This window comes from Hippocampus guttulatus, chromosome 11, assembly GCF_054856545.1.
Source record: "Hippocampus guttulatus isolate MCC_2025c chromosome 11, RoL_Hgut_1.0, whole genome shotgun sequence".
NCBI classification, from domain to species: domain Eukaryota; kingdom Metazoa; phylum Chordata; class Actinopteri; order Syngnathiformes; family Syngnathidae; genus Hippocampus; species Hippocampus guttulatus.
In genome coordinates this window covers 13961327-13984758 of record NC_141271.1, presented here as the reverse complement: position 1 = coordinate 13984758, position 23432 = coordinate 13961327, and the positions used below count along the sequence as shown (strand labels likewise).

The 23432-nt window shown below is 43.9% G+C and overlaps 1 protein-coding gene across 1 annotated transcript in view; it reads right to left on the bottom strand.

Moving 5' to 3' along the window:
• Positions 1–14: 14 nt before the first annotated feature.
• The window catches only part of col4a2 (collagen, type IV, alpha 2), a 45365-nt gene continuing 21947 nt past the window's right edge, over positions 15–23432 (bottom strand). The window contains exons 5-48 of the mRNA XM_086124061.1: positions 13905–14039; positions 13768–13812; positions 13583–13699; positions 13437–13505; positions 13302–13337; positions 12178–12231; positions 12004–12039; positions 11879–11917; positions 11677–11748; positions 11546–11590; positions 11410–11457; positions 11292–11327; positions 11182–11226; positions 10599–10659; positions 10165–10278; positions 9816–9965; positions 9658–9729; positions 9414–9565; positions 9279–9351; positions 8645–8751; positions 8377–8560; positions 7963–8007; positions 7598–7672; positions 7411–7509; positions 7101–7322; positions 6585–6746; positions 6345–6515; positions 6110–6253; positions 5876–6001; positions 5610–5791; positions 5445–5508; positions 5287–5361; positions 5080–5187; positions 4881–4988; positions 4718–4789; positions 4456–4581; positions 4243–4359; positions 3829–3990; positions 3610–3708; positions 3377–3523; positions 3083–3199; positions 2590–2781; positions 2222–2508; positions 15–1288 (exon numbers count right to left, since the gene is read on the bottom strand). Of these exons, the coding sequence (XP_085980187.1) occupies positions 1034–1288; positions 2222–2508; positions 2590–2781; positions 3083–3199; positions 3377–3523; positions 3610–3708; positions 3829–3990; positions 4243–4359; positions 4456–4581; positions 4718–4789; positions 4881–4988; positions 5080–5187; positions 5287–5361; positions 5445–5508; positions 5610–5791; positions 5876–6001; positions 6110–6253; positions 6345–6515; positions 6585–6746; positions 7101–7322; positions 7411–7509; positions 7598–7672; positions 7963–8007; positions 8377–8560; positions 8645–8751; positions 9279–9351; positions 9414–9565; positions 9658–9729; positions 9816–9965; positions 10165–10278; positions 10599–10659; positions 11182–11226; positions 11292–11327; positions 11410–11457; positions 11546–11590; positions 11677–11748; positions 11879–11917; positions 12004–12039; positions 12178–12231; positions 13302–13337; positions 13437–13505; positions 13583–13699; positions 13768–13812; positions 13905–14039 (4845 nt within the window). The 3' untranslated portion in view covers positions 15–1033. The remainder of the gene's footprint in view (positions 1289–2221; positions 2509–2589; positions 2782–3082; positions 3200–3376; positions 3524–3609; positions 3709–3828; positions 3991–4242; positions 4360–4455; positions 4582–4717; positions 4790–4880; positions 4989–5079; positions 5188–5286; positions 5362–5444; positions 5509–5609; positions 5792–5875; positions 6002–6109; positions 6254–6344; positions 6516–6584; positions 6747–7100; positions 7323–7410; positions 7510–7597; positions 7673–7962; positions 8008–8376; positions 8561–8644; positions 8752–9278; positions 9352–9413; positions 9566–9657; positions 9730–9815; positions 9966–10164; positions 10279–10598; positions 10660–11181; positions 11227–11291; positions 11328–11409; positions 11458–11545; positions 11591–11676; positions 11749–11878; positions 11918–12003; positions 12040–12177; positions 12232–13301; positions 13338–13436; positions 13506–13582; positions 13700–13767; positions 13813–13904; positions 14040–23432) is intronic.

Sequence of the window (23432 nt, the reverse complement as noted above, 5' to 3'; positions counted from 1 at the left end):
GAAATCACACGAGGACTTTTAGAAACAACATTTAATCTTTTATAATGCAATAATGATGTAGTTCAATGAATAAGTGTTGTTTTAAACAAATATGCGGTGTGTTTCCAAACTGGGATGAAATGGACCGTGCCTTATACGGAGGACTTGATCTGACCTACCATACACAAAAACAACCCATCAGTGCTCATAACTTACAAAAGAGAACACATTTTCAATCTTTGCATCAAATTTGTTCATAAACGAAATATGGCTCTTCAGCGGTCATTGGATCAGCTTACGAACAGCAAAAATCCACATATAAGTGACGGCCATTGAAATGCGATGCAAATGCAAAAACAATTTCTTTTTTTGTCATCCCCTAAACCGCTGATAATCAGTTTTCCACCAAAAATTGGGGGTTGCACCCATCCTCCCAATAAAACACAACAAAAAAAATCCAATCTGGGGGTCCACTTTTGTAGATTAAAAATTTTGAGTTGGTGAAAACGAATCAAGTTGCCCTGCAGTTGCCCATCTCTGTCCTTGGATGGCTTCATAAAAACGGCAAAGTCTCCTGATAAGGAAAAGGTTACCCAAGGACCTTGGATCCAGGCTGTTTATGTTCTATCCGCTGGGCAGGTGAATTAATCATTAGCGGATTTGTCAAGTGGAAAGTGAGCCTGAAAATACATTTCGCTGCACTCAAGTTCATGTACTGCAGACGCTTAACCTCAAAAATAGAATCAGTGCGTTCTGTGGATTGCAATGAGCGTTACAGGTAATAGAAGTGCATATGACATGGAAACGACTCGTTGGAAGTAATCAAAAAGCATAAGAATAGTGAAAGCCTGGTGGACAAGAAGAGTTAGTGGCTTAAAGATAAGGTTGGATGCAGTGCAATAGTAGCAATGAACAGTCTCTGTGTGATTGCCTGAGGTAATAAGTTAAAACAGTAAGCACCATTACACATTTAGAACGAACATACTTGTTTCTCAAGGCACCAAACAGTCACTGCGTATATGAGCTTTGTGGCCAAAATTATACAAGGAATCTTTCACAAGTTCTTCATGCAGACTTGGCAGCGGCTGATGCGCGACAGGAGCTGGCCCGCTTTGAGCGTCTCTGATGCCGGCTCGGCGTGGAAAGACTGATCGATGGAGGTGAGCCAAAAGCTGTGCTTGTTGGCGAAGTAATGACACGTGCCCTTGGCGCCGTTGCACTCGATGAACGGCGACGTCCGGAAGTCTTCCAGACACGATCCGGGCGATGACAGCGACTGACCCCCGCCTTCATTACCTGCTGCCGTGTGCTGCGAGAAAGAGGTCAGTCATTTTTCATTCATTTGGTGGTGACAGATTTGTGTAATATTTGTTGTATTCTGTAATTATGATTAAAATCCCCAACGTAGTGACTATGAATTTAGAGTATATTTGTATGTATTTTAAATCTCTTATGCATAACAACAATACATGTGAGGTGCAGGTATTATTTTTGTCCACTTGGGGCCACCATCCTCACGTTCCAGACTGTTGTATCTGTGCCTTTGAAAAGCGGGGCCTGGCCTGTTGCGTGATCTGGGAGTTAGCGAATGAGAGTGTTGTTGTTTCAGGATAGTAGCTGGCTTTTAAGTGGCTAATCGACATTAGGTGTGGCTTTTAGGCGCTCGTTCCTCCTGGCTAGCTCTTATTGCCAAGTGAGTCCTCAGTAACTGTGTGGAAAAATGATCACTGCAACATTTGGAAAAGATGTCATCACCCCCCCCCCCCCCCCCCCGAAAAATAGGACTATATTGTCGAAAAAAATGTCATTTCTGTACTAGTATACATGCCTTTTGTTCGATGAAAAGGGTAAAAAAGAAAAAAAGATTTATGTAATATGTCATAATCATATTGGAGGTTTTAAGCTAAAATAGGAAGGAATAATTTTCTGCTAGTCACCATATAAAGGTACCAATGTGCACTTTTTTCGATGATACAATACGACTTAATGATTCGAACCACCAGGCTGGGCTCGTGGACCCTCTGAATGACAGTTGTCTCCTAATACAGAATATATGTATTCATATTGATGCTTTTGCTTTGGTACAAACATAGGGGTAGTATTCCGGCTTCCTTCGATGTTTCAAAAGCATGCATGTCAGGTTAGCTGTTCTCGTTATGGCTATAAGCTGTTGGCGGAGGTCTACGCTCGCAGTTTTGATAGTGCTCGTGTCATGGATCTCATCAGAATGCACACTATTCACCATGAGGAAGGAGTAGCCAATCCACAGGCTGCGCCATCCAGCGGGACACTGCGGAATGGTGATGTCCTGGCTGTGCACGGCGATGGCGACCGACGGGGCCTCGCAAACCGAGCAGCGGCTAATGTAGGGTTTGATCTCGCCCTCCTCCACGGGCATCATGGGCAGGGGGGCGGTGGTGGACAGCCAGTAGGACTTGTCATTCCTGCTGGCGTAGTAGCAGATGTCGCCGGGGTTGCAGTACAAGAAGGGCATGGTGCTGAAGCGAGGAAGGCAGGAGCCAGCCAAACCTGATGAGAACAGCCCAAATGTAATACGCCTCGATTTCATATTCATCAAGGATGACGTCACTTCCGTTTCACCAGACTCACCAAGGTCCTGGTTGTGAGCCTTTTCCTGGCCTTCCAGGTACAAAAGACTGTATCCGTCCCATATCTTTGACATGCCCACGGGGCACATGGGAGTCTTCTCGGACTGACTGTGCTTCACGAGCAAGTAACCCACGCTAACACTGCGGCCGGGCATGCCAGGTAAGCCGGGGACACCTGGTTTTCCCCGGTTACCTTTGACCAAACATAATGCAAATACTGTATCAACAAACTGTCACAAACAGTTCCCTGAAGCCCCAACAACCACCTTGACTATAATGCGGCAGTAGTTTAATAAAACAAGAGTACAAAGATACATTCCGTTGTTCTCAACTATCCGTTGATCATTTACGGCTCTCAGTAGTTTCTCCGTTTATCAATTAAATGAACCTTTTACAAAAGAAGAACCAGTTCTCTGCATAAAACTGCACCTACTTTTCAATCCTTTAATCCAGGACTATTAACACTAATCCTCATCTGCCCCGATCAGACGTACCTTCCATGCCTTGCAGACCAGCGTGGCCCACTTGACCTGCCTCTCCACGGAACCCAGGCGTTCCCGGTGTTCCACCTATTCCGGGCATGCCTTTCTGTCCAATGGGCCCAATAAAACCTGAAAAGTAACCGAGCTTGTCAATTTGATCTTTTTCATCAACTTGAATATTTGTCAATATTACAGAATTAAAACGATTGGTTTATGTTTTAATGAATTTAAATGTTTCCATAATTTCTTGAAAAAAAATCACAGCAAATGTCAGTGTTGCAAAATAAACAAAAAAGAAACACTGACCAGCATCCCCAGGGGGTCCCCGTGGTCCTGATTCGCCTTGAATACCTCTTGGTCCCTGAATACCCTGTCGTCCAGGTAGGCCCCTCTCTCCTGGGACTATGTTCTGCTCTGCAAGTGGACCCTGGTTTCCCGGGAAGCCACGTAAACCTGCAGCCCAAACAGATCATTTCAGACAACACCAGGATTAACTGGACACTAACCAGTCGGAAGTCTTCATACAATTAGTATTTTACCTGGAGGTCCAGCATCTCCTTTGGGGCCATATGGTCCTCTCTCTCCCTTGGCCCCAATCTGACCAGGAGTCCCCATTGTACCTTGTTCCCCTTTCTCACCTGTCAGAAATGCACGAAACTACAAATTCACTGTGATGTAGACGACTACAATATATCATGAAGGGTGTGGTGGATGTGGATTTCTCCTGCGGTAATTTGGGCAATGTAAGCATACTCTACCTTTCTTTCCCGAAATTCCATTTGGTCCCCTATAGCCGCCTGGACCTTGGTCTCCTTTGAACCCTTTCCTACCGGGGACTCCGAGAAGCCCAAATGTTCCAGCTATACCCTTTTCTCCAGCTGAGGCATCGAAACCAGGAAACCCTCTGGTTCCAGGGTAACCTGCAAAACATCATTTTAGTCTTAGGAAAAATACTGCGGGATTACCATTCACAACTATTGTCAGTAGTTCTTTGCAGCTTGTACTGAAACCATACATTTTGGATAAATGTAATAAATACGCATAAGCTTGTTCGCCTCTCCAATTTTTAGGCCCGTGGGTCAAGAGCTCCATCAGGAGCATTTTAAGTAGCATTCAAATAAACAGCGATGGCAATAATGATGCTTTTGGTTGTTGAAACAGTATGTGCTTACCTTGGAATCCCTGTGGTCCAGGAATGCCCTTATCCCCAAGGGGTCCTTGTCGGTCTGGTTTCCCATCAGGTCCTACAGGCCCGCGGTTTCCTGATGGTCCAGGCTGACCTTGGTCACCTGAACAGATCCAACATGGGTACAGTCATTAGCCCAGTGGCTCACATGAAACCACAGAGTTCAGCTGCGAGTTGAGGAAGTGGCACAGAAACATACCAACATCTCCTTGGAAGCCTTTCGAACCCGCAACGCCCGGCACACCCGCCTGGTTGTTGGTGTTGCCATCATCACCCTTCTCTCCCTTGGTTCCTGGGTTGCCAGATGGTCCAGTAGTATCCAAACCTAGCAAGATCGCAACCAGAAGCAATGTTCAACTCCCACAAGGGCTTTCCTCAAATTGGAATCCTGAAGCATCGGATTTGACAGTTACCGGAACACTGGCTATTCATTATTATGGGATAACATTCTGCAAAAATACCTGCGATTCCAGAGAGACCCTTTTGTCCTTTCAGCCCATCTAATCCATAAAGACCAGTGAGTCCAGGGAAGCCTGCACACATTTGCAAATAAAGAAGGAATGTGACGGATAAAATTCATACCTGCTGAAAAAGGGCACAACTGAATTGATCTGTTCCTTTAACCTTTTGTTCCCGGAACGCCTGGGAAACCTGGCTGCCCGACTTTTCCGGGTGTCCCAGCAAAACCCTTATAACCTTGGTTGCCGGGAGTTCCTTTCTGTCCATCGAATCCTGCACATTTTGGAAACAATTTAATGGAATACAACTGCAATCTAATTCGGTGTAAAATAGAATAATAAGGTCTAGAAGGTAAACCTCTTACCTGGAAACCCCACATCACCTGCATCACCTGACTGCCCCCTTTTCCCTTCTATACCATCAAAACCAGGGAGTCCCCTCTCCCCATCCACCCCAGGTAATCCTCTTGGACCTATTTTGATGACACCAAACATTTAATAACAGGACAGTGATCACCAGAAATGCCATTACGCACTACAGCAGATATGGCATGAATTATAGTTTGCTGTACCTGGGTCTCCTGAAGAACCAACCTCTCCTCTCAATCCAGTCACCCCTGGAATGTCGATGCGAGGGCCGCCCTCACCTTGAATCATATAAAAATATCAGGTAATGATGAACTATTGTCAACAAATATTATTGAGTTGTAAGTCAATTCGGAATTTACACCTTTGATTCCCTTCCTGCCCGTGTCTCCTGATGCACCATAGGCACCGGGACTTCCTTTGACGCCCTTGGAACAAGAACAAGACATTACAAATGGACTGTGACAAACAATGTATGATGTTAGAATGGAACATTACATTTGATAAATGACAAAAGATTCCAAGTCACCTTTTTACCACTCATCCCGTCAAAGCCAGAAATTCCTTGACTGCCAATATATCCTGGCATCCCTTTTAACCCTGGTAGCCCCTGTGCACCCGGATCCCCTTGGAAACCCTTTTCATGACTGGGCTCTCCAGGAAAGCCATGACCTCCCTCACGGCCCGGAACACCAGGAAGGCCCTTTGAGCCTGTGGAAATCCATTGTGTAAGGAAGTAAAATAAGGAAGAAAATGCAACATTTTTGGGAGTGCTGTGGCGACTATCTGATTCACCTCTTGGTCCGACGAAACCTTGATTTCCTCGGTCCCCAGGTTCTCCCTTGGTTCCTTTCATGTCTACTATCATCTGTGCAGGGATCTCTGGCTTCTCGCCAGGTGGGCCCCTTAACCCGCGATCACCTGACAAACAATGATTAATCAGCAAATGAGAGTGAGTAAAAAAAAAAAAAAAGCAACAATTCTGAAATAACGGCTGAGATTGCATTTTAGAAAAGACGGGTCCTGCACCTTTTTCTCCAGTTTTGCCTGTCACTCCTTTAGGGCCAATTTGTCCTGGCAATCCCAGGTCTCCTTTTATCCCACTGACTCCTTTAATGCCTGTATTACCAGAGACACCGCCAAAGCCAGCCATGCCAGGGGACCCTTTGTAGCCTTGAAATTGAGAAGCAGTGCCTTATTGAAATGCTCAAATCCTGGACATTTGGGTTAGAATGTTACAGAAATGAACATCTGTGGAACTTACCTTTCATTCCTGGAGGTCCTGGTTTTCCATCTGGCCCAGGCAATCCTGCGTTACCTGGCGAGCCGTTCTCCCCAAGAACCCCATAGTTACCAGGTTCCCCTGGGAAACCTTTAATTCCAAAGAGACCCGGAGCTCCCGGATCTCCTTCTGTTCCCCTTTGACCAGTTAAACCTGGATATCAGGGTATGTTAGATACAAACAAGGATGTTTCAAAGATTGCACTCATGGATAGGGTGTCACCTGGTTGTCCGACAGCACCCTGTGGTCCTGGTGGTCCAGCATTGCCAGGATCACCAGGGTAACCATAATTGCCTGGTGGTCCAGGACTTCCTTCAAACCCTTGCGGGCCTGGAAGGCCAATGCCACCTTTGGGACCAATCATACCAGGCATGCCCCCCATTCCTGGAGCGATAGGCAGAATGCAACATCAAATAAAAACGAAACCATAAGGTCGACCGAAGTTTACACCCTCCCTTCCCAGCATTTCCCTGGGTTTTTTTTCCTTTTGTGCCTTGTAGAACTGGAACCAACATGAAATGTCAAAGCCAAACCCCCTTCCACGCTGCCTGTCAAAGCTGTTTTTTTCTTGTCTTGTACCTGTTCTACTGTCTTGTGTGAAAGGTTATTACTGGGGATAGATGGGGGTGAGGCAACTTACAAATCCCTCACCTATATTGTGTAGTGTCAGAGACCTTGACCTTGCTATATTGATTCCTTCATGGGTATGAGTGCAGAAATTGTCACTATGTGACGTACCTGGATAGCCCGGTTCTCCTTGATCTCCAATGAAACCCTTGCTCCCTTGGAGCCCATACAGTCCTGGGTCACCAGGGGGTCCCTGAGACGCGCCCAATACTTCTCCGTGGACACCTTTATCCCCGGGTGCTCCCATCCTTCCGGATAATCCAGGCGCACCTGGAGATCCAACGGACCCATTTCTGCCCGGCACGCCCAAATCACCGCGGGGACCAGAAAAACCTATCACAAGGGACCAATGGAGTTCATAGAACAATCTGGCAGGGTAGTAAATATTAGGTTTCACAAACTGCAGAGCTATATAGCTTACCTGGTGGTCCAGGTTGCCCACCTGGGCCATAGTCTCCTCTTTCTCCTTTATCTCCCTTTAGTCCAAATAGACCTGGCAGACCCTTATTACCTGGAAGACCTAATAGTTGATGAGAGAAAATAATAGTAAATCCAGCAAACTAGTCGTCCAAAAAAAACAAGACCTCTCTTGTGCTTCTGGTCTTTACCTGTGAGACCAGGTAATCCTCTGGGACCAGGAGAACCTTGCAGTCCAGGAGGGCCTGGGAAACTCCCACAAGGACCTAAAAAGAAAGTTTAAAAAAAACCCGAACAAACAAAAAAAATCACAATTAACTCATGTTTTTTATCATAGTTATATACTGAACAAACTGTATAGTGAGTAATATAGTGACTTTGTCTGGTGCCCAGCGTGGATTGTGTTCATAGATGCAATAGCATTATCTTCATAATAGTGACTTACACAGTTGTATTTTTATCGTCAAATTGAAAGCAATTCACTTCTGCAAAAAAAAAAAGTCATGCACACAAGGCAAAGCACAAATAGACTTAAAAACATCTTTATACCCGCTACCTGTTACATCCCATTGTTCTCCATCTCCTGCTGGACTACAGCCGCCTTTCAGTCGCGAGAGAGAGAACGAGAGAGGCATTCGGTACAAGAGTTATTCAGAAGCATAAGCATTATTTTGCAAACAAGCTCGGCCCGAGCTGGTTTGATGCTGCAGGCCCTGCAACAAAGGAGGCACTGGAGGAAAAGTAACAGTACAACAGTCAGATATACTCATCATGCGGCCTTGCTTTTAATTCTCAAGCCATAAATCCGCATTTCAAATCTTTTTAATTTTTTTTTTTTTGCAAAAAGCATTGAAAATAGCTTATTTGAGGATTAAAATAAGTGTTAAGACTTTGTAAAAAGAAAATTAGATGAAGCATCAAATGCAACAGTGGAGCGTATGTGTCATTGACTGAATTGGATGCCTCTTACCTGGGCTACCGGGTGTTCCTGCAACTCCAGGATAACCATCAAGACCCTCATCACCGGGTAAACCGGGCTGGCCTTTGAGACCCCCAAGCTCCGCCCCTGGCTCTCCTCTAAGTCCAGGTGCACCAGCTTGACCTGGTACACCAGAGAAACCTTTTTCTCCTTTCTCTCCTTTGGAATCGTCTCCCTTTTGACATAAACAACACCTGGTATCACCATCCTACGGAGAAGATTGAAGACTACTTTGGGAATGGATGGAGACTGGACTCACTGGAAGACCACGACTGCCAGGGAACCCAGGCAGACCGACTCTGCCCGGCAATCCTTGCTTTCCGAGTTCACCATCTTGCCCTGAAATCCCAGGGTCTCCACGATAGCCTGCAGAAATTATACTGCATCCACATAAAGGAATACACTGGACAACAATGTAACCCTTTCATACACCCTGTAACCTGATAACATGATAAGCTGTTTTTAGATCAGTTTTGGATTCCAAAATCCAAAACTGATCTAAAATCCAAAATCCAAAACAGCTGTCAGACCTAACTCAATAACAATTGTGTTCCCCAGTGATATTGACACAGTGTCGATTGTGTGGGTCTGATTGCTGATTAATCATGTCTTAAATCCATTGAGATGCAATTATTACTCGCCTAAAACTATTAGCAATTCTATGAATTTACTCTCATCCACTTTGCTCTTGAAAGAAGAGGGACATGAATCTGCTGTGGGAAATTGAGCGACATGTACGAAGACCTCCGCTACGGCATAGAAACAGGAGGGCAGAACATTTCATTCTTGAAATATTTTCAACCTCATTCCTTTATTCAACAATCTATTCGCTATTATATCCAGTGCGGCTCTTCAGCCTGTTATGGCCATTGCAATCTAAAAGTGAAGCACACCTTTTAGTGTCGCCACAGCTGTGTCTCCTTTTCTGCCTCTTGGACCTGGCTCACCAATGAGCCCCGCAGTTCCCTGCAAGAAGACATCATCATGGAAAGTGAGCAGTCACTTGAACGATGCCGGATTTCTCTTACTGGCAATCCATCCACTCCCGCGGGGCCCTGGTCTCCAGTTTCACCTTCCCGTCCAAACTCTCCAGTCATCCCAGGGTCTCCAGCATCACCAACGGGCCCGGCTGGCCCCGGTGGAGAGTTGTTCACGGTGCATTCACATTGCCCGTGATCCCCTAAAAAGACAGAAACAGCAGATTCACCGTAACCTCAAAAACAACCCCCCCCCCCTTTTTTTTGTTTTGTTTTTTTTGTGCAAAAATAGTACCTTTGACTCCCTTGAAACCTGCATTTCCAGGCCTTCCTCTACCACCAGGAGACCCCTTGAAGAAATCTCCCCCTTGATATGTCAGGCGGAAACATTGGACCTTTAATCTGACTGTCACAACCCATGGTGGTGATCCATGATGATGATCCTTTACTCACATGATCCTTTGGGCCCTGGGGGACCTCGAGAACCTGGGCGACCAGGGTTACCTGGCAGTCCTGCACTGACAGCAGGACTTCCCTGCTCCCCCTGTTGGCCCTTCTCTCCTGGCTCCCCCTTTCTTCCAAATGGGCCGGCGTAATCAAACACTGAAAGAGTTAAAACAGTACATTTAACTTTTGATCCTGGCTTACGTTTTTTTGGTTTTGTTTTGTTTTTTTTCCAACTAGGCAACAACTTTGGTTGTGATTTATTTGAGGAAATATGGCGTATCCATAACATGTTTGTTGTGACTTATTTGATAAGCAGTATTGTCATCATTTTTTGTTTTTAACCGGTAGCCCAAACCTTGTTGCTGTGCGTACGAAGCGGTGCGTCCTGGTGGCCCGGGAAGGCCTTGATCTCCTATTGGTCCCCTCTCACCTTGGGGACCTTGCTCACCAGGTGGACCAAGGGCACCAGCTTTGAAGGTTAAAAAACAAACAACGACAAATCCAGTTTTCATTATTGGCATCTGGACTTTTTTTTTTTAATTTTTAAATAAGTCATCATAAGATAAGAAAACCTTTATTAGTCTCGCAATGGAGACATTCCCGATTCACAGCAGCAAAGTTATGAAAGGAAGAAGTAGAACAACAAAATATAGGAGCTGCTGGAAAGGCAGCCACTCACGCGGCGCCATTTTGAAGTTACATTGGCTGCTCTAAATGAATTACAAATGTCCAAATAAACATGGTGACTTCTTGATTTGTTAATTATTTCTCTGGAATCTATTTTCATACCCGATGAGGACCAGGGCCATAATCCAGATGAAATCAATTCCCCGGCTTCGCCTAGCACTCCCTGAAATACAAAATTAGCACAATTCATGTATTCTCCACACACAAACAATCAGTTTTGGTGCGTTTTAAGGATAGCCATACTATTAAGCACATTAACTGATCATTAAAAAGTTAGTGTCCGAAACTGAGGTGCCGTGTCTTACTTGGGTGCCACTAGCATGTGTGTTGTTGATTGAATCCTACTAGTTTGTGGCCTGAAAAATATCTTTCCTCTGTATTTTTTATTTTGTTGCCCATTTTCTAAAGTTAACAATTTCTCTTTCCAGTTTGCACAACTCATCAATTCTTGATCTTCCCCAGTTATGGTCTGTCAAAGTAATTTTATTCAACGCCTTAGCGTGTCTCCAACGGATGCTCCCTCATTAGTACATAGCGTCACTAGCGGCAACATTTTGTCATGGATGATTTTCGTTTTATTTTACACACAAAAAATTGAACATTTGTGATTGAAGATTTTATGCAAATTTTGAATGATGTCTCTTTGATTCATGTTGAATTTCACAATCAAAATGAAAATATTCACCTTTGGACCCTGTCTGCCTATTGGTCCTTGGTCCCCCGCATCTCCCTGAAAGGGAGACTCGTTAATGACATTGTATTAGACTACCTCATCATTGAGTGTGCCAAGCGTACCCTTGGTCCAGGCCTCCCAGGTGCACCAGGTAGGCCCTACAAATGAGTCCAATGATGAGGATAAAATGAAACTCTGGCCTGAAAGAGATCTGACTTGAAGATACAGAAAAGTTCTCACGCGTGATCCGGGGAAGCCCGTGATTCCTGTTTCGCCTTTGTTGTCTGCCTGTAATCAAGCAACAAGAACACTGCCTTGATGTACAAAGTAATGAAATAAGAGGAATAACGTGCAAGGGGCAGCAGCGAACACTTACCAGATCACCTGCTTCTCCTTTCACGCCCTTAGGTCCAGGAGCACCCTAAAATGATGTGGATATTTTCACACCTTCCAATCAAGACACAGTTCTTTCAGGCAAAGGAATGACACTGGAGCAAATGTACCCACCAAGGGTCCGAAAGGGGGCTGACTGTGGGGATGAGTGGAGTTTCCTGGGAGTCCTGGGGGTCCAATATCCCCCTGTGGTGCAAGAACGATGACACACACACACACACACACACGCAAAGAATACGAAATTGATCGACCATATTTACTCAACCAGTCATCTTATTTGAAGTAGGCATCTAATGGATAGGAGACTTCGCCTAACCTGGTCGCCCTTCATCCCCTTTAGTACATTTGTCACGGCCTGTGCAGAAAACAAATTGTGCCAATGAAGCATATTGAGTGACAGATGTCTTCCACGTGCAAAATTAACAACTGAGTCCGAGTTACCTTTGGTCCACGAGGACCCGGTGCCCCCGGTGGACCCTAGAAGAAAACATAAACAGCAACATTTTAGGCCTGACATGTAAGAAGTCTTAAAATGAACACAATGTGAAATATGCAAAAGTGCATGCATGTTATTGTGAACATATTTATCATTTTTATATGGTTAGATTGTTATACCTTTGGTCCTGGGATCCCTGGGTTTCCCTGCCATCCTCGGTTACCAGGGGGGCCCTGTTAAATATCGCATCAACAGTCAATAGGTAAGTCTACAACTTGTTTCACTACAATATCGAGAAGACCCGGGCAAACCCCAGCCACTGGGTCACATCTGGCCCAACACCAGTTTCTGATTGGCCCTCGCAGCCTTTATGAAATCAAAACCTTTAATACGTGTGCTCTTATTTAGAAAGTGGTGCATTTGTTTAGATGTGGACGGTACAAGCGAGGCAGCGAGCGGGTGCTGCAACTCTGCTGTGCTGCCAGCTTTGTAACATTTTTGCAAATTTTTCTGTGACTTTTTGTCCTCTCTTGTGACTATATTTCAGAAAAGGGACAGAAAAAAAGTGCCAACAGTTACCTTCCCGTCTTTCTACAAATCTAGCTAGCTAGCTAGTAAGGATGGTGTTTCGATTTCTTAGTATCTATATAACAAGACACTCATATCTATCAATTGGGTATCAAGTACACTCATAAAGTCATTCGTGAAATGATGTCAACAAAATCAGCCCACTTTGGTTCTATCTAATATGATTTTTAAGAAACCACTGTAACCAAGGAAAAACAACCAATCAGGGGCAGAAGGCGTGACCGATGAGATACTAATCATTTGTGCAGAGACTTGTGGATACACGTGTCGTGGGCACACTCCTGCAGCCTTGTGCTGACCAGCTTGGGCTTCAGGAACTTTGCTGAAACTATGCTGGAAAATCTACCTTAGGAAATCTTAGCATTCACCTTTTTTTTTTTTTGCTAACAACTGGGCATAAGAATGGCAGAAGCAGAGCGAAGGGCTCTCAGGCAGATGAGGATTCAGAAGCCCCGCGAAATTTGTAAAATTCCCACTCAACAGCGTCGAACATGTTCATCTGCCTTTTGTACATTCCGATGATAAAATGTCAAACTGCTAAAATTCAGTGTTACTGTAGGACTCCATTATGAATGTGTGGTTTTGGTCAGGACACTGGCGGCCTGGGTGGCATTCAAATCTTGCTTGACATTTTCAAATTTAAAACTCCCTGGTATAATATATGAAATATGAAATATCGTCATGCATGAATACAAATCCAACAATCGTGTCTTACAAATAGTCCGTTGGCTCCTGGTGTTCCTGCGTCTCCCTGTGGAGAGATGATCAAAATATTCATATGCTCTGACGACAGCAAAATGCGGGTGGAATGTCAACATCAAACAAATGCTTCATGTGATATATTCTTCACCCTGAATCTCTGCATGTAGACGGTCACATCCAAGGTGTCACCCTTCTCCCCCTTCCTGCCCACTTGTCCCTGAGAGGAAACACAAAATCAGCTTCTGAAAGTACAACTTGCATGTTACTATCAAAACCTTATTGTTGGATGCTTACAGGAAAACCAGGTGCCCCGTTACGCCCGATTTGACCCGGGATGCCCGAATCGCCGGCTGTCCCGTTACAGCCATCTGCACCGGCCTTTCCCCTGGATCCCGCTTGTCCTGGGTGGCCCTAACGAGAGGAATAACCAATTCAATGTGTTTCTATTTTAAAATGTGTCCACAAAAGAAGTTACTTACGGGAATTCCATCATTTCCAGCGAAGCCAGGTACGCCTGTCATTCCCTGCGGACAAATGATTTAGCATGAAACAAGAGTATATGTCGGACTTTTTTTTGTTCTTTTTCTAAAAAAAATTACATTTATCAACAATTTACCATATTTCCTTTGGGCCCAATGTTGCCATGCCGTCCAGTGTCACCTTTGTGCCCCTTTGGCCCTTGGATGCCTGGTTCTCCTGGACTCCCCGGGGGTCCCGTGATGCCTTGGGGACCAACGGGGCCATGTTGACCCTGATGTTGAAGGAAAGAGTAAAGAAAAACAAGCGTGAATAATTTCAATGTCCAGGATTAGAACAGACTGGAATTACATAGTCAAATCTTTCAGCATTTGTTTTGAGTTTAATGATAGCTAAATTTAAACAAACAAACAAAAAAAAAAAAGAGGAAATAGCAGTCTATAATATTGTAAAACATATACTGTAGTAATACAGTATCAGTAGGAGTAATTGTGTGTGAGATTTGGCTACCAGGCGGCGATATAATACAGCCATGCAGGTAAACGAAGAAGACTTTCAGTCAACAATTTTGTGTCTCTGTCCAAAGTCACAGAATGCGTTCTCCAAAGGCCGCATTTTTCGGCTGCATGACATCATTTCAGCGCGACTCAATCGCGCGTGGTTTCCGAATTCTACAAAGACAATTCACAGGCTGGGTCCTTCGACGCCTTCAACGGCTCCTCTTCAAGCAGCCTCTCTGGACAACATAAACTGTGACAAATTTGGATATGCTTAATTTGAATTTGGACACTTGTGGTCGAGTTGCGCCAGAAGAGACGCCACCCGGCCGAAAATGCGGCCTTCGGAGGACCCAACCTGTGAATTTGGATAGCCCGTTACTCAGTAGTCTGTAGTAGTACTATTTGAGGATAAAGAATATGTTCCGGTGAGTAGTGTGATCTTGCAAGGCTTGACTAAGTGGTATTTTTCATACAACAGTCTGTTCCTTAATTTTTGATATTTTGGGGTAGAGGGATAAATGGTATTTTAAAGAAAAGTTATATTAATTTAAATTTACTTTAAATTTAATTCAGCTAAAATTAATTCAAATGTTTTTTTAAATGATAAAGTCTGGTACCTGTATTTTTTAAAAAAAAATCTATTTTGGGCTTTGTAACTCTAAGAATGTGTCGTTAGTTGATTTTCATTTCATTTTCTTCCATGCATACAATTTTATTTCATGTATTTTATTTCAAATTCAATGAAGTCAGAATACTTTTATTAATGACAGAATAATCACTCGTTTTAGCAACTTTGAGAGCTGACCTCACGTGCACTCTCTTGGAGCTCTTTCAGCATTTAAAGCTCTTTACACCCATCTAGTGGCCAACTTGTGTTACTACATCAGTCACATGCCGCTCATTGAGGAGTCTTTTGTAGAGCAAAAATAGCCATTCGAAGTCAAGAAAGATAAATACAAAGATTAAAAAAAGAACAACATTCTTGTTTACATTCCTCTGTTTGTGTCTCTGCTGGTGGCGATGGTGTTGGTCTGAGACGTGGGTTGAAGTGTTGGACTCGGGAGACACAAATGACTTTGCAAATGATTGCGAAACTTGTGGTCGGTGATATCATGGGAAACGGCGTTGTTTGTTTGGTCTGACAGTCCGAAAGGTCAGCCAGCGACGACCGCTGAGGTCAGGGGGCCTGAACGTGTTCTTGTGAGAACCAACAAAAACACCCACGGACAAATAGTTTGGGGGCTTGATGAGCAGGACTCCAGCCCAGTGTGTGTGTGTGTGTGTGTGTCACAGATTGTCACCATCTTCACTTTATATTTGTTTATGACTTGTGCACATCAGTGGTGGCAAGTCATGAAGTACAAATACTTATTCCTGTATTTAGGGATTCTTTTTCCTTCTAGATATCACTCTTATAACGTTCGAATACATTTTTACTTTTACGACCTACATTTGAAAACAACTACTTTCTTCTCAAGATGGTGAGTCAGAATAAACTGACAATATTGTTGCCCAAGTGGAAACACCGACTTATAATTTCGATATGTCTATGTTCAAAATTAATCAAACACATTTAAACTTGCATTAAAAAGGAGTCGGGTATTTGGTGAAGCTCAACAAAACTTGAAATGTTCTATTCATCTTTTTCAGATTATTTTGTTATCTAGCAGAAGCCTGAATGTTTTGTGCTCACACTGATTGCTATTTCAAATTGTTTATGATTCCCTCCACCTTGACAATGGCCACAGTTCAAGCTGAAGTAAAATAACCCAACGCATGGTGCTGCCACAGCCAATGCTTTGGTGCAGGGGTGCCGAATACCAGTCTGCGATCGACCGGTATTTCGAGGACTGGTCCCAAGTCGATCGCGATAGAGGTCGAGGGAACAATAAAAGCAACCCAAAACAATTTGTGTGTGTGTGTCTGTTATTTATATTTTATAAATTTATGTTGGTACACTATGCACCCTGAGCATCCTATTCGTCTCACTTTCACGAAAAGTATTTTGAAAAAAACAACTTCAAAACAGGTCACCTTTAACCTACGGTGGCGCGTGAGTTTGCATCACCGGAAGTTGTTTGCGTCAGTAGTCTGGAATTGCAGCTTCAACCCAGAGCTGTAACTTTTCTTGTTATTATTATTCTCATTCAGAGTTTGTTTCATTTACAATTCAGCGAGGCCACTGGCAAAGAATGGGAATCTGCAGTGTTCGGAAAATCTTTTTAAAACCGTTAACGTGAGCTTGGATCATTAACGCGCTGCGAAAGTGCGTCCCTTGGCTCCGTGTCACGTCTCCGCTAAGGTAGGCAGTCATTTGCTTTCACAAACTTTTCTGTCGACTTCGTTTTTCTGTTTGATTCATCTTAGGGGCTGTTATGGCTTTTGCCCATGGCATGCGTGTGTCAGTGCGTGTGGTAACGGCTCGATAGAAATGCCAATCTGAATACAGTTTTAAATAATTTGCTTGAAAAAAAATATTTGCACCCAGATTTCATTTAAATATAAAAAGAAGGACTAAATACTCAGATGACTGAATTCTATTGTGTATGTGCGTGTGTGTTTGTTTTTTGTGCGTCAAGAGAAGTTGTGGTCTTTGCCCGGCATTTCGAATGTTTGTGTTTTGTCTCGCATCAATCTGGACCGTGCAGCTGTTCAGACAAGACCAACACTATTTTGCCCAAACAAATTCGACCAAAATCCGTCTTAAGGGGGCGCCATAACAACACGGATTCCAAGTCATGCGCAGACCCGCACCTCTCAATTTAAAGGAGAAATCTGTGGAAGTCGCCAGAAAATCCATCCACCCAAATAGCCTCATTAGGGACAGCTTCGAGTCTTCAATTAACTTAACATGGATGTTTTTGGAGTGTGGCTTGAAGCTTCTCCATGCAAACATTAGGAGAACATCCATGTATGATCATAAAATATCCAAGAAAATTTGTATTCTTCTTATCTGGTTTTATCTTTATCTTTATCTAAAGTGGATGAAATGTGAGTGTAGATGTGCTAAACCTTCTCTACATCAGAACTGGGCAAATTCCAGGCAAGATTAGGATCAGACCGTTATGAGGGCGGTCAATGTGTAAAGAAACAGATGTGCCTACCTATTGTTGTGTTGGAAAAGTCCCTTCACAAGATGACGCGTGACGCACCACCCCACTCGGACGCATTCATAGATTCAATCAAAACCCTGATTTAGATCAGATTTTGTGAGATTAGTCATTTCATGGAGACTTTTGGTGCGGTCAAAGTACAAAGTAATACGTGGGGTGAGTTGGACTTTTATAATTCAATTGCGTTTGTCTTCGCAACAACTTCATTAAAAAAAATCAATCAATCAATGACTGATTGCCAATAAGCATGGAGAGGAAGCGATTTCCCACAGTTTGTACTTGAGCTCACACAACAATGGCGGTGCCCATTGTGAATGCAAAATGTCAATTCAAGTCTTGATGGCAACAAGAAAGGCGTACGTGGAGATGACCATTGGCCTTGTTGGAGCTGACTTCACTTTAGAACATTCTTTCGAATCGCTCTGCTGTCACCTCGTTTCCTTCATTCTTCGGCCTCGGCTCGCCATTGTTATCTGCCCCTCACTGGTTCCATCCAGCATTTCCTGCCTTCCTCTCCCTCAACTCTCCTTCTAAATCGCCGTCAAAGTCTACTTCCCCTCATTCGGACGCCAAGGGGGACAATCACTTGACAAGGAGAGCGGATAACAAATAGACGACATCCTGCTTGTTGTCTGTGCTCGCTAACCCCGAACCCAAACAAGTTCATGGCAGTCGAGCGTAACCTCGACGTTTGAATCCTCCAAATGTCTTACGAGTTGACCCAAAATATTTGGGGTCAAAACACAGATCAAAGGAGCACTTCTCCTCTTTTCCGATGGAAGTCAGCAAAGACCTTAAGAGTGATCAGTGCTTTCCAATCCGCTGAGAAAACGGTCAGGACTGATAATCGTAAAAGCTGCTCGATAATTCTGATCGCAGGCATCAAGACTCACGAGTCATTCACCACGAGAACAAGATGAAGAATTTGAAGTTCTTCTCCTATTTCCTCTTCTACAACTATTCTGTCGGCAATGAAAGCTCCGTGGCACCGCGAGTGACACTACAACAGGGGGGTCTCAAACTCCGTTCCTCGAGGGCCACTTCCCTGCATGTTTTCCATCTCCCCTGGCGGCAAGCAACCCACCTGATTCAACAATGAAAAGCTTTGTCAAAACACAATGATTGCACAATTAGACCAGAATTAATTCATTTAGCAACAGACAACCCCCCCCCCCCCCCCAAAAAATCACGCAGCAATCTGAACGGAGCAATAAAACTCAAGTTTCACAGGAAGGTCTGGTAACTGGCGTCTGCTTTTTATCCATTCACTTCTCACCTCATTTGGACAGCATAAAATGCCACACACACACACACACACACCAGCCAATGATGCTGAGGTGTGCAGTGATGGAACGCCAATACTGAAAATGTCCTTCGGGAAGTCAGCAACAGATAAGACGTGGGTTATTTCGCCTTCAAAGATGAACATCGGGCAGCTGGAATCATGCGGGGCAAGGTTTTCTTTTTTGGAATAATGTCCTTCAGCTGAACGTGACACGCAAGAGTGCCGATAGATGAAAAGAAACGGAACCTCTGACCCAAATGTGAAAATACCAAAGACCTGCGCAAAGGACATGTGGTCTGACACGTACTTGAATAAGCCACTTCATTAGGGACCCCTGCATGTTGCCTATTGAAACCCGATAAGACAAAAGCTGTCTGAAAACTTCACGAAGATAATAATGCTCACTTTTGATTGAGAAATTAATCGGATTTAGTATTGTGGTTGTTGAAAGGGAAAAACGGGGATCAAAACCTCTTCACTCGGAGCACATGAGGCTCTCAACTGTGTAAAATGTGGCGAATCAAATAAAGTTGATTGTCATCATTTCTCTGTTTCGAAGGGAACCAAATGCAGTCTAAAATGTACTCAATGAAACGTACCGCGTACGACTGAAATATAATATTGAGCAACGCATTACTCGGTAAAGACGATTCCATCCCACAACAGCGCAAACGCCCCGCTAACACCCAATTCTACCGGCGTGGTCGAGCAAAATACTCCGCCCACGTGACTGCACTTTGCCCTCCATCTCTGCTTGAATGTACTGAACTCCTGTTTCCATGCCAGTGTTGTATTGAGCAGAATAATGCTTGCCATCGCAAAGGATGTAGCTCAAGTTTGCTAAGCTGATGTCACGTTGTGCTTCTTGAGGCAGCAAAGAAAGCAAGACGTACAATCTAGGCTGCAATTAGCTTTCTCATATTACTCACACAACTCAAAGTGGACATGCAGTTTCTGCGAAGCCTCTGAGAATCTGACCAAACACTGCCCCCCGCCTCCCCAATCCTCTTTTGTGCTTTTGTGTTTGCATTTTTGCTATTCTTAAATTGCACATCTATTAGTCGCTCCGTATGACGCCGTAAATTTCATCTGGGCCCGGGAACTGTCTCCCGGGGTGTACGTTTTGGGACAGGCCCAATAAGAGCAGGATGGGAAATACACGGCCTTGCGTTCCGACCTCTGACGTCCAAGAGAAATAAAAATGAAACCATAAACAACTGTCCGGAAGCACGCTTAGTTGAAAAAAAAAAGAGAAAGAGAAAATTAGTACAATTCAGCATTTCACAATCAGCACTTGCAAATTTTTCACCTGCTACTTTAAATGTTGTTATTATGATATATTTGATTAAAACAGTTGCAAAATGCAAGTTCCTTTGGTGCTACTATTGTACATTTTTAGATGACTTTAGATTTTTTTTTATCCGTCTATCTATCTAGCTTCAGAAAACACGTAAGCCGTGATTGTTCGTCACTGTGATGTCATTTTCAGTGGACAGAAAATAGCAAAATGGCCGCCCCGCCAGATGGCTAAAACGGGTGGTTTTTGCCGCTTAACTCGTATCCTTAAATGCGATATTAATCAGAATGCTGTGTTTTGACTAATGGAGGCACACTAGACTTTACTGTAAAGAATTTTTCGGGAGTTGACTTCCCCTTTGACAAGGTTAGCAGCCTTTTGAGAAACGTGGAAGAGTCATGAGCAGAAATTCTCATAATGGGCAGAATTGAACTTGAAGGAGAAAATTCTCCTGAAGGAATTTTAGTCCCCTGCGACAAATCCGCAACCCCATTTACAAGTTTGTATTGGACGGCACTTTTGTAAACTCATTTCCTGAAGATCTCCGTTTGCGCGATGTCTATGGGGGGGGGCTCAGCTTCACTGGTGGGGGGTTGCAACGAATGCCCCAAGGAAAACTCAGGCAGGGTAAATAAACATCCGCAGATGATGTTTGAATATCTATAAGAGTGTGTTTGTATCAGGGGTGGGGGTGCGGGGCTTCTCCATGCCCCCCCCCCCCTCGTGGCTGAAGCAAATCGTCAATGACCCCGTTGGATAGGCACAGACTTCAAATCTACATCGGCGGGGCAGGGAAGGACACATTTGAGAGGCGGTCGTATACTTTTGGAGTCTGTGACGACTTTTTGTCCCTTGTTTTGTTTCTCACCAATCCCCGCTGACAAGAGTTGGCTCCTTTGAGCCCCGTTTGCATGAGAATTCTCATTTGCGCCAAAGTACCCGCATGCATCCAAATTACTGACCATGGCGGCTGCACTGGACTCGAGGGGCAGATCCAAGAATTGCTCGGACTTCCCGCTATCCTCCCAGGCTTGTCCACGCCCGGACACCTGCGCTCTTGCCTCAGGTCTGAGGAATGAGACGTCTGCGGGCCCAAAGCACGCGTGTGTCGAAACAGGACGCAGCTGCGGCGTCCGCGCGTGGGAAAAAATATATAATGGCGCGCCGTCCCGAATGAGGTGTTGCCCTAAACGTGTCGATATAGCGTGTCTGCGCGATGTCTGATTGTGTTTATGTGTCATGTAATCCATCACGGGTGTGTGGCCTTTTCACTCCGACTGATATATTGTAACGTCGTGACTGATTCTTTGGGGCGCACTAATCTTTTTAGGGAGTTTTTACGTACCTCTTGCATTGAAGGATTGGGGAAAACTTTACCCCGGGCTAGCGCAAAAGGGCTTGACATATCGTTTTTGTCGTTAGCAGCATTCTGAAAAACGGTCCATTCAATTTCCTCGCAATTCAAATTCAAACGCAGACTCTTACTGATATCGTATCCGCCTGAAGTGCAACTCCCTTCCGACACTGTTGACATTTTGACATGATGTAAATCGCGGCAATCGGGTCTTCAGTAGGCAGATTGTTATCGCTTTGGGGTTTTCCTTTTCGTTAGTTTTTATTTCATATTTGGCTTTAGTTTTTTCAACCCTTTCAGGGACAGCGTAGCTTTAATATTTTTAGAGTTAAAAAAATATTTTTCAAAAATACCTTTTTAAAGTTTAGTTTTTATTAGCGTTATTTATTTATTTTTATATGGGTTCTTTTGTGAAGTGCAAGACAAAAAACCCCCCAAATTGTTTGACCTTGGTTTACATTAAATGACAAAGGTGAAAACAAAATACATTTTCAGTATGACTATGCAGCAGTTCATTTGTGTTTGTCTCATCAATGTACGATGTCATTTCAGTTGCGCATCATTTTTATGAATAGTCTCGTTTTTATTTTATTTTGTTGACCGTGTTTTTTTTTTTCTCGAAGTATTTGTCATATTGGAACAGGAGTTCAGAACTTTCAAGGACGAATGTGAATACCCATCCCACCCAAAAAATATGTGCGTTTACTGGTCATTAGAAAAGCAAAAACAAAAATCAAACTCGAGGTGTGTTTACAATTCCAAACTAAACTTGAACGAAACACCTTGATGGAGGATTACATATCAGTCATTGGATACCTCACCGCATTTGACCCTGACCTTATGTCGAGCGCGATCACTCAGGGCAGCTCTTGTAAACGTTGAGAAAAATGGAATTCAGGAGGGAAAGGGACGTATTTACGAGAGCTAATTGTTTCCTGTGCGCCCGTCCCCTCGATGCGGCTTTCACAAGACCACCTGATGGGGAACATATGGCATCACACGCTTAGTCCTCCTGCCTGAAGGACGCTTTGGTAGAGTGTTACGTATCCTGACTCCTGTGTGTAAATCAGATACCATAGTACATTCCACTGGGTGACCCATGTGGATGCCATATTAAAAACCATTACTCTCATGAAACTTTAACCTAAAAATGACGTCTGGTTGAACCACGCAAAAGGTCTGCATTGCCAAATAAATCACCGTTCAGAGGTCGACTCTTCTTAAAAAGCCGACAATCCCCCTTAGCACAACAGGAAACCAAAAATCCGTCGGGTCTTCGCCTTGTCTTTGTTAACACTGTTTGTCTTCGGCGTGTGTTCTGGCTAAAGATTAAAAGCACGCGGGATGCTTCCAGAAAGATAGTTTCTGCTTCATTGGAAGTCCGTTGGACTTCGACTTTCAGATGCAAATTTCCACAAAGATCAGGAAAAATATGCCCCTAAAGTCACACAAAAACCTGGATTTCATACGACAATTGTTTATTTATGGTATTCATCACATGGGGCGTCATAGCTTGCAAGATTTCACCTGAGTGAGGAACTGAAAGATAATTTCCAAAAGCTTTCATTTTGTTGTTGTTGTTGTTGACGTGATTCCGCATCGGGGTATCACTAATGGCAATTTGTGACCTAACAGTGGGAGCAACAAACGAAGTTTTTCCCCTTGTCTCTGTCCTGGCTGCTCAGTTCAATATAGCAATAGTAACACAAATAAAAGAGGAACGGAATGTGCATCAAAAAGCGGGCCATGCTTCAAAATACCTGTTTTTGCCCTAAATCCAAAAACAGTACCTATCATCTTAGAAATGTGGGTGTGAGTCATTCTACATTCGCCACACAGCTGGCTGAGCACCGTGTGCCAAACAATGGAATACAATTTTTATTTTTTTCCCAGATAAGGATTCTAATTTCTTTGTTGCATGTTTCTCGTGAGTCATCGGCAGTCTGGACTAAATGTCTCCAAATTCTTGTCTGTTGTGCCCGCCAATGTGGGCTCGTCTTTTCTTGGAAAGCTGCTTGGTTTCAATAAAAACGAAGCGACTATGAATAGTGCAAAGGGGCTATTCTCCTATGTCGGACTCTTGCCTTTTCAATTGGGGATTGTGTTGGTAATTGAGTC